The sequence below is a fragment of the Theropithecus gelada genome, chromosome 18, assembly GCF_003255815.1.
Source record: "Theropithecus gelada isolate Dixy chromosome 18, Tgel_1.0, whole genome shotgun sequence".
Lineage (NCBI taxonomy): Eukaryota > Metazoa > Chordata > Mammalia > Primates > Cercopithecidae > Theropithecus > Theropithecus gelada.
This window is the reverse complement of record NC_037686.1, coordinates 71,886,717-71,896,958: the sequence shown is the minus strand read 5'-3', so window position 1 is coordinate 71,896,958 and position 10,242 is coordinate 71,886,717. Positions and strand designations below refer to the sequence as shown.

Genomic DNA, 10,242 nt, shown 5'->3' with positions numbered 1-10,242 from the left:
TCAAAAAAGCTAGCTTTGTGGAAAATACCAGAGTTACCATGATTTGTGTCTGCAGAGCTGAGCCTCTCTTCTACCCCGCATCCTTACACGTTCTATGCTATAAAATATGCTGTTGTAAGAATATGATAAATTCAAACCTCCTTTAATCCTAACAGAGCACAGTTTTAAGCCAAATAAATGCATCTTTTGCAGAGTTTCAGGTAACTGAAGTTTCCTGGGGTGGATTTTTTTCTTGGTGGCATCACTGCAAAAATAGTCTATGGACCCCAGGGATAGACGCATGCTGTCAGTCACTTTTCAGATATAATTGTGAAATCCACAACTATCGACAGACTTAGAAATACACAGGAAACGTGAAGCCCATGGGTTCCCCAGCTTTGGAATGCTACTTCTGCAGCAGGTGCAGGGACACTGTCCGGGAGCCTTTCTACAGAAATTACGAAGCGAGCTCTTCTCTGACATTTGGTGAGCTCACTTCATGAAAGTTCCACAAATGGTGAGAGCATCTTTTACAATTCTAATTTTACGTACGATATTAGAGCTTTGCTGCAAACATTTGAGAAATTTTTTTCCCTGAGATGTTTTTCCCCTTTTGAAGTTTAACTCAAAGAGAAAATGCCAAAAATAATTAGGAGACATAAAAAACGTCTTGAAGGACAGAGAATCGTTTTTCACAAAATGCTTGGAAATGCCTCCTGACTGGCCTGTTTCTCACTCGTGTAAAATGCCAGGCGTGAGTGCCAGTCTGGAGGCAGACAGCCTGCCTGAGGCCCATACCTTGGTGAGGTCCTTGTACAGCTCCGGGTAGAGCATCGCCATCTCTGGCTTCACGTCCTGGTCCAGCACTAAGGAGAACACTGGGAACATGGTGTAGATGGTGGCATACCTGCAAGACCAAAAGCGGAGTGCAACGGGCCTGAGAGACTTCTACCACACGGCTACAAAGAGACCTCTGGATTAGAGGTCACAGTTTCAAAAGCACCAAAACGTACTCCACAAAAACCAACAAAGTGATTTGGCAACCAAGTAAGATGATTGCGGAGACTGAGTATTTATCTCAGAGCACAGCAGCATGTTTTATAAGTCACAAATGCTTACAGGGAGAAGAATGATTTTTAAAAATGTTTACCTTTCTATGTTGAGATCATTGTAGACTCATATGCAGTTGTCAGGAATAGCACAGAGATTTTCTGCGATCTTTACCCAGTTCTCCCATTGGTAACATCTTAGATAAGTGTAGTGTGAACCTCACCACCAGGATCCATAAGGACACCTCCAGACCCAGGGCCCCTCGCACAGGGTCCCTCACGCGGACACCTCCAGACCCAGGGCCCCTCACACAGGGTCCCTCACACGGACACCTCCAGACCCAGGACCCCTCGCACAGGGTCCCTCACACGGACACCTCCAGACCCAGGGCACCCCTCACACAGGGTCCCTCACGCGGACACCTCCAGACCCAGGGCACCCCTCACACAGGGTCCCTCACGCGGACACCTCCAGACCCAGGGCACCCCTCACACAGGGTCCCTCACGCGGACACCTCCAGACCCAGGGCACCCCTCACACAGGGTCCCTCACGCGGACACCTCCAGACCCAGGGCACCCCTCGCACAGGGTCCCTCACACGGACACCTCCAGACCCAGGGCACCCCTCGCACAGGGTCCCTCCTGAGGTTGCTATGTAGTTGCAACCACTTCCCTCTGCCGCCTCCTCCCTATTCCCTGGTCACCAAGAATCTGTTCCCCATCTCTAATCTGGTCATTTCAAGAATGTCCAGCAGGCTAACTTTGGGGATTGGTGTCTTTTTCACAGTGCAATTATCTGGAGATTCATCTAGGTTACTGCTGTATCAGTAGGTAATTTCTTTCTATTGCTGACTACTATTTAGTGGCAGGCAAATGAACTACAGTTTGCTTAACCACTGAAGTACATCTGGGTTAGCCCTAGTTTTTGATTATCACAAATAAAACTGCTGTAAATATTCACTGCACAGATTTTTTGGCGAAGTTTCCATTTATTTTGGACAGGAGTGCCGAGTGAGATGGTATAAACTTCCGGGAGTGTGGGTGCTAGGTCTAGACAGGAGTGCCGAGTGAGATGGTATAAACGCCCGGGAACGTGGGTGCTAGGTCTGGACAGGAGTGCCGAGTGAGATGGTATAAACGCCCGGGAGCGTGGGTGCTAGGTCACATGGTGGTGGTATAGTTTTTCAAAGAAATTGTTAAAACATCTTCCAGATAGTAGGATTTATGCTCCCACAGCAATATAAGAGCTACCCAGTTTCTGTGACTCTTCCCCACAATTCTGGCAGGTGTGAGGCGGAGCGCCCTGTGGTCTAACCTGGTCTCTGTGGCTGACGATGCGGGCATCGTTTCACGGGCTTGCTTGCGGTCTGTGCATCCCCTCACACACAGGGTGGCTGCCTCTGCGCCTTCTGTCCTTTTCTTAACGGGACTGCTCCTTCATGGCTGAGCTTGGAGATTGTTTAGGGACTGCTGGACACAAGTCTTGCCAACACCTGCTTTCCCTTCTGGAAGTGGCCCTCACTGGCTGCAGCATCCCGTGCCCATGAGGCCTTTCTCCAGCACCTGAGTCCCTCTGCCTGCACGGTTTCCAATTATCCCCAACATACCCTGTCGCCCCACTGGCTGCTTTCAATGGGTTTCTTTGTCTTTGGTTTTCATCAGTTTGATTACGATTATCTTTGACTTTATCCTGTTCAGGGTTTGCTTACTTTCTTGAATCTGTACATTTATGTATTTTGCCAAATCTGGGAGGTTTTCAGTCTTTATTCCTTCAAGTACTTTCCTAGCCCTGCCCTGTCCCTTCTCCCCTGGAACTCCCATGGCACCAATGGTCAGAGGCCAGGGCTCCCACGGCACAAACGGTACAGTTACCATTTTGCTGTCCCTGAGGCTCTGATCCATTTTTTTTTTCAGTCAATTTTCTCTCTGTTGTTCATATTGAGGACTTTCTGTTTTTCTATCTTCCAGTTCACTGTGTCCTTCCTCTGTTCCTTCTATTTTGCTGCTAAGCCCAGTCGTGGCATTTTTTGTCTGGGTTATTTCTCATCTCTAAGATTTCCATTTGGTTCTGCTCTGTATCTTGTCTGCTGGGCTGTTCTATTTTGCCATTTGCTCCAAGTATGTTGGTAATGGCTCTTTCCCAGTCTTTGTCAGAGAATTCTAGCATCTCTGCCATCTCAGGGCTGGCTTCTGTTGCCTGTCTTCCATTCACCTTGAAATCTTCCTGGTTCTCGGTATGGCAAGGGACTGATGGAAGCCTTGACATTCCGTGTACTGCGTATGAGACTCTGAATTTTCTGAAGGGTGCTGACCCTGCTGCGGTGGGGAGAAGAGGGCACTGTTCTTGTTGCTGTGCAGGGGCAGGGGTTCAGGCTCCCTGTGCGGCCTCCACTGACACTGAGGGGCTCATTATCCCCGACACTGGGGATGGAGTCCTGCCTCCCATTCCATCACCCTGGAGATGCTGGGTGCCTCGCTACATCTCGTGAAGTGGCACTTTCAGCTCTCCACTTGCCTTTTTGGTGAGGGGGAGGCGGGCACAGCCCTTGCCTGGCGTCTGGGTGGAGTAGAGTGACGATCATCTGAAAGTCATCTGTCGTCCTGGCGCCCCTTTTGTGGACCTGCGGTTGGAGAGGCTGGGCCCTCGCTGGGACTTTCAAATTTTAAATTTCTGCACCCATGGGCGTTTCCAGGCTGCCGGCTCCTTCAGCTCCAGCTGTTGGAAAATGTGGGGAGCTCCTGCCGCCTCGCCCCTTGCCCCTCTGTTCACCTCGCTCCCCACTCAGAGCCTTCTGTGTGTGATGCCCACAGTTTCAAGCTCAACTTAGCAGAAGGAGCAGGGAGGAACCCATCTACTCCACCTCCCACTGTCCTGGAAGTGGAGTTGGGCCGGAAGTGGAGCTGGGCCGGAAGTGGAGCTGGGATTTTTTTTTTTTGAGACAGGGTCTCACTCCGTGGCCCAGGCTGGAGTACAACGGTACAATCATGACTCACTGCAGCCTTGACCTCCTGGGCTCAGCTGATCCTCTCACCTCAGCCTCCTGAGTAGCTGGACTGCAGGTATGCACCACCATGCCCAGCTAATGTTCTTTTGTAGAGATGGAGTGTCACCATGTTTCCCAGGCTGGTCTCACACTCCTAGCCTCAAGAAATCTTCCCAACTTGGCCTCCCAAAGTGCTGGGATTACAGGCATGAGCCACTGCACTTGGCTGGGTTTTTTTTTGTCGTTGTTGTTAAATGACATTGTCACCTATGAGAAAGCATTCTCATAGTTATCTCAGGTTGGCAAAGTGACCTCGTGGCAGAGAACCAGAAACACCCATGACACCACGTGATCTTGTAGCCTGGAAACATGCGGATACCTAAAGGCTATATTCTGTTTTAATATGACTGAGATCCCATGGTCACAGACTGTTCTATTTTTAAAACTGTTGTGGGTTCTATATGAAACGTTTTCTTCTAAGGTACTTTTAGTCTAGCTCACATTGTTTTCTTGACGGGTCACTGCTGGGCACTAAACATCTACATGCTCAGAGAACTTTATCCAGAAATTCAACTTTAATTTATTGGGTTGAACTTGTACAACACTGCTGTACTTCCCTCGAAATCTTTAATCACTTGTGTTAACTTTCTTTGAACAACTCCCACTCTGCTTAGGGTTTAGGAACAGGGACAAATAATTCAAGGAGAGCCCAACCAGGAGTTAAGATGGCAGGTCATCGCCTGGCGACGCCTGGCGAGGGCGGGCGTCCTGTTCTGCGTGCACACAGGCATGTGGACACTCAGCCATGCGGCTTGTGACTCGCTCACACCAGCAGGAAGGACCACGTGCAGTCACGATTTCCGTATGTGCATTTATGAGAACTCTTGCTTTACTTATGCCAGAAATCTCCTTATCTCTTCAGCCCTTAACAACAAAAACCCCACTGCTGCCTCCTTTTCATAAACCTACTCTCTGGAGGTGTAACTTTCAGCATGTGAGCGATGAGTTTTGACAAGCGTCATGGAACCACGGTGTGATCATGACGCAGAGCATCTCCGTCACCCGCCAGGAGGAGGCCTGTGATGCGCCAGGTGGGAGACCCCTGCTTCCCTTGCTGCCGCGAGTCCCACAAAAATGGCTGTTTCCCGCAAGCTCTCTAACACCTGGCTATTCTCTCCGGGTGGTCTCTGCTCTCTGCGGGTGGGTCTCTCCAGGCCAGTGGTGTTGGGGCTCGCCCACCTTGCCGAGTGTGTCCTCTGCTTTCTCTGTGCTGCAGGGCGATGGACACAGCGCAGCTCTTCCACCCCCCGGCGGATGGCCGTTGGTGTTTTCCCAGTCTGTGGAGATCACAGCTGAAGTGGTGAGAGTCCTGGTGCCAGTCTGAGTGGAAGAATGAGTGTTTTCCTTTTTCCTGGGTGAACACTGAGGAGGGAGGTTGCTGGGGCATGGACAGTGAATGTTTAATTTCATAAAAACTGCCAGTCTGCTTTCTGGAGTGGCTGGACCATCTGCACTCTCGCCAGCAGTGCCGCCCTGCTGCCCACCTGCCAACACGCCGCTCGGCCTTTCGGCTTGGCCTCTGCGGTGGCAGAGCCTTAACTCTCTCTGTGGCTTAAATTTATCTTTTCTGGTAACTAATGATGTTAAATACATTTTCTTGTGCTTACTGCCATTCTTATGTCTTCTTTTGTGATGGATGTTCAAATATTTCATCTTAAAAAAAAAACTAAGTTGTTTCATCGAGTTGAAGATATGTATTGAAAGTATTTCCTTCTTGTCTGCCTTTTCCTTGATTAGCACTGTCTTTAGAAGAGCAAAAACTTAATTTTTATGAAGTCCATCATCTCAGTTTATTCTAAGTGCGTCATGATGTTTGTGCTTTGGAAGTCTGTGCCAACCTGGGCACAGGTTGGGGGGCCCTAGAACCCACCAGAGCCTGGCCCTCCTCTGAGATGTGCACACACTGAAGTTTACGCTGAGAAACTTCATCTCAGGTACAAGGACTATTGAAACACAGAGGTTTCGAGGCCGTCTGGCTGTTGAAACACGGAGGTTTCGAGGCCGTCTGGCTGTTGGTTCTAGATGTGGGAGAGTTGTTTCTCTTCTCAGAGGCACCACCGTCCCCACGGCTTCCTATCCAATGTCTGAAAACATTTGTTTCATGTGTTTTCTCATGTTTTCCACTTGATTAGGCTTGGAAGATAAATCTGTTTCCTGTTATTCCAATCATGGCTGGAAGCAGAAGTTCTGAAGACCCTCTCTGATAAACCCACAGAGCCTCCCATTCCTGCAAGTCTGGACACGGCTCCCTGAGGGACCTGCCTGTGCTCCTCCTGCCCAGAGCTCTCTCTCGGAATGTCATGCACCTTCTTGGTGCTCAATTAAGGTTCAATCTAACTTTAACAAGAGCGCTCACAGGCTCTCCATCTGAGTCACTAGCAAGGGCATAAAGGAGACCCACACCCAGGAATGGCTGCTATGCCGTGGCGCCGTGTGTGAGATCCTTGCGGGCAGCTGCCAGAGTCACTGGGGAGACACCTCTGGCCAGTTCAGACTAGCGTTTCCCAAAGCATTTCCGTGGAACATGAGTTGTGGGCTCATGAGATCAGGAGTCTCTCTCAGAGCCTCCAGCTTGCCAAAGTGCACAATGCTGCACCCCACAGAGGTTCCCCATGAGGACTTGGCCTAGGAGCTCTCTTTCTGGCGGAGGGCATGGCATTCCCTAGGCCTGCTTGGGGAGCAAGGGCAGGGTGGGCTTGGGGATCACAGGAGCCTCCCCAGGCTGTCCTGTCTCTCCCAGCCCCTCCTGCTGCCCCATTCCCCATGCCCCTAGGGTTCCCCATCACCACCTTCGTGGCCCCCAGGGTCCCTGGTCCCTCCCTGGTTTCCCTGCTGTGCACTGAGTATGCCTAGTCCTTCCTGCTCCTGGGGCCTCTTGCTTCAGGAAAGTCACCTCGGCCACCAGTTCCCTCCAGAGCTGATGAAATGAACGCAGATGAAAACCATATTTGTGGAATTAAATTCTGTCAACTGTCCTCTAGCTTCTAGAGCCAGTTTCTCTATCATAGCCATGATTTTGGTCTAGTTAGATGTTATTTTGTAAAAACACCATGTTGCTTTTTGCTCACTTCTTGGTATTTATTTCTTAGGTGAAGGCAAACTCATTATTTATTTTCAAAGATTAACTAAAAGCATTGCCCCTCCAAAGCTCCTACCTAACCAAATTCAGAGTATGAATGCTTAAGAAAGTCACAGACATTTCTTGTGTGACGGACACTCAGAGTGACTTTACATAAAGCCCACTATAAAGAAGAGCTGTAGGAACAGGAGCTGGGGACACCGTGGAGCACTCGGGCTGTGAGGCAGGCATCCAGACCTCGCTAACCCAAGCAGTAGTTCTTTAAAGAATAATCTCCGGGCCGGGCGCGGTGGCTCAAGCCTGTAATCCCAGCACTTTGGGAGGCCGAGACGGGCGGATCACAAGGTCAGGAGATCGAGACCATCCTGGCTAACACGGTGAAACCCCGTCTCTACTAAAAAATTACAAAAAACTAGCCGGGCGAGGTGGCGGGTGCCTGTAGTCCCAGCTACTCGGGAGGCTGAGGCAGGAGAATGGCGTGAACCCGGGAGGCGGAGCTTGCAGTGAGCCGAGATCCGGCCACTGCACTCCAGCCTGGGTGACAGAGCAAGACTCCGTCTCAAAAAAAAAAAAAAAAAAAAAAAAAAAAAAAAAAAAAAAAAAAAAGAATAATCTCCATGGTCCCCTACATTTTCCTTTCAATGTTTCAAATCCATGATTTTTAAAATACAAAAGAAGGTGAGAATGGTTATGCTTTTCTATGACTTCCAAGGAAGAAGCACACTATTCAAACTCAAGATGCAATCAGCATTACTGTGCAAATTCGATACTATTTAAAAGCAACTAGGCTGGGTGAAAGGGCTCATGCCTGTAATCCCAACACCTTGGGAGGCTGAGGCAGGTGGATCATTTGAGGTCAGGAGTTCGAGACTACCCTGGCCAACATGGTGAAACTCCGTCTCTACTAAAAATATACAAAAATTAGCCAGGCGTGGTAGCACATACCTGTAATCCCACCTACTAGGGAGGCTGAGGCAGGAGAATCACTTGAACCCAGGAGGCAGAGGTTGCAGCGAGCTGAGATCACGCCACTGCACTCCAGCCTGGGCGACAGAGCAAGACTCTGTCTCAAAAAAAAAAAAAAAAAAAAAAGTCATGAACGTAATAATCACTGTAAAGATGTAGGCAATGGGAAAACCTATTTAAAAAGAGTTAGCACTTACTGCACCTTTAGGATTTTTCCCCTTTGTTTGAAGTACTACAGAAAACATTATTGAAATTCATGGGAAGCTGAGAATATTAGCACAAATCCTACCACGATTTCCATCAACTGTATGGGCTATGAGTTGGTAGGTTGCTGGGACATTCTTTGGTCACAGAGAGACATGAAATAAGGCTCAAGTGACACCATGGATGCACAGTGTCATCCTGTGCTACCTCATACTGGGGCTGAGGGAGCCTCAGTGGACAGGATAGCCCAGGGCCGATGATGGCACTTTCCTTGTGGGCCACAAAACGGGAGTCTGCAATGCTTACGATCATGATCAACGGGGTTACTCCCTGTGTGATTATAGCAGGCAGGGGTCTAAAACCTAGGCACTTGTGCCAAGATGAAGGGCTAGGGGTGAGAGAAGCCTGAAGACACATGCGAAGGTTTCCCCAGGCTCTTACCTACTTTATTCAAAGTGATTTTTAAGACCACAGGACAGGCTCCTGATACCCTGGGAGGAACGGTGCTAACATGTGCAGGCGAAGGACGTGTAGTCCGAGGCAGGTGCCCCAGGAGTCTTGGTAGCTGTGAGTCCCACAACTCAGCTGTCCTGAGGCTTGGGGTGTGGGGCCTAGAATCCGCCAGAGTCTGGCCCTCCTCTGAAATTCACACACACTGAAGTTCACGCTGACAAACCCACAGCAGGTATGAGAACCTGATATACGTTGTGATTTGTCCTTGCAGAGCATGCAGAATAGGACGCTAACTGGAAATACAACTGTGTGGCCGGGGGTGTGAAGGTGCAGCGTGGGGGGGCCGGGCCTCCAGGGGAAGCAAGGACAATGGGGGTGTGAAGGTGCAGCGTGGGGGGCCGGGGCCTCCCGGGGAAGCAAGGACAATGGCGGTGTGAAGATGCACCGTGGGGGGCCGGGCCTCCCGGGGAAGCAAGGACAATGGGGACATCTGGCAGTGGTCTAGGCCAAGGGGACATCATGTGTGGAGGCCAGAGGACAGAGAGGACCTGAAGACTGGAGAGGGAAGGAAGGCGGAGACCCAGTGCGTCTCTGTGCATGGCAATGCTCCTTGGACAGCTCAGGATGATGCGGGCGCCTCTCAGGGATTGTGACTTGGGAAGAAGGTGACTTAAGAGAACCTCACATGTTTATCAAAAACCTAATACACGCACAGACTGATATTTCCCTGTATTTTGCTAAAATTGTGAGGAATTCCTGGGATTCAGGGAGCTGTCGAGTGAAATGGTGTTTAGACTGCGGATTAGAAACAGCTCTGCAGGGAGAAAGGACTCTGTTTTCTCTGTGGACCTGGGGTAAGCTCGGTGGCTGCATGACAGGGAGGAGCAGCACCCGGCGGCAGCCCCTGACGACTCAGGTCTGAGCTGGGCCTCCCACGGGCGAGTTCCTGAGCTCTCTGGATCTCTCATTTTTCTCACACATGAAGTGGGGACAAAGTGGGGATGAAAGCATGTTCAATGCCGAGAGCACTGAGGCCAGCAGCTGTTACTATTAAAGTATTTTCTGAGACTCCTTGTGGGGTAGAACCTGGTTAAGGTGGGAATAAGCTTTGCAGGGGTCAGGGAGGTCAGCGGCAGAGGAGGAGAGGCCGCTTTTAGTTTGCTGCCAACGTGAACAGTCACACTGATTTCATTTCTAGGCATAACCACAAAGGAGGAGGAAAAGAGAAATTCCCACCTATTCACCCTTCACAGGAAGTTCCTGTTTTGCAGATAAGGTAGGCGTGGTCGGCAGAATCAGCTCAGCTTTCAATGCACGTCGCATGCCTGCTGCACTTTTGGTGTCCTTTTCTAAGACACTGGTGCTGTTATCTTTACTTTTTTCTTTTTGAGATGGAGTCTGGTTTTGTTGCCCAAGCTGGAGTGCAATGGCATGATCTCAGCTCACTGCAACCTCCACCTCACAGGT

At 50.0% G+C, this 10,242-nt stretch overlaps 1 protein-coding gene across 1 annotated transcript in view; it reads right to left on the bottom strand.

Moving 5' to 3' along the window:
- Positions 1-711: 711 nt before the first annotated feature.
- Positions 712-10,242, bottom strand: part of ATP9B (ATPase phospholipid transporting 9B (putative)) — a 269,119-nt gene continuing 259,588 nt past the window's right edge. Inside the window, exon 26 of the mRNA XM_025365036.1 lies at positions 712-886. Coding sequence (XP_025220821.1) covers positions 712-886 — 175 coding nt within the window. The remainder of the gene's footprint in view (positions 887-10,242) is intronic.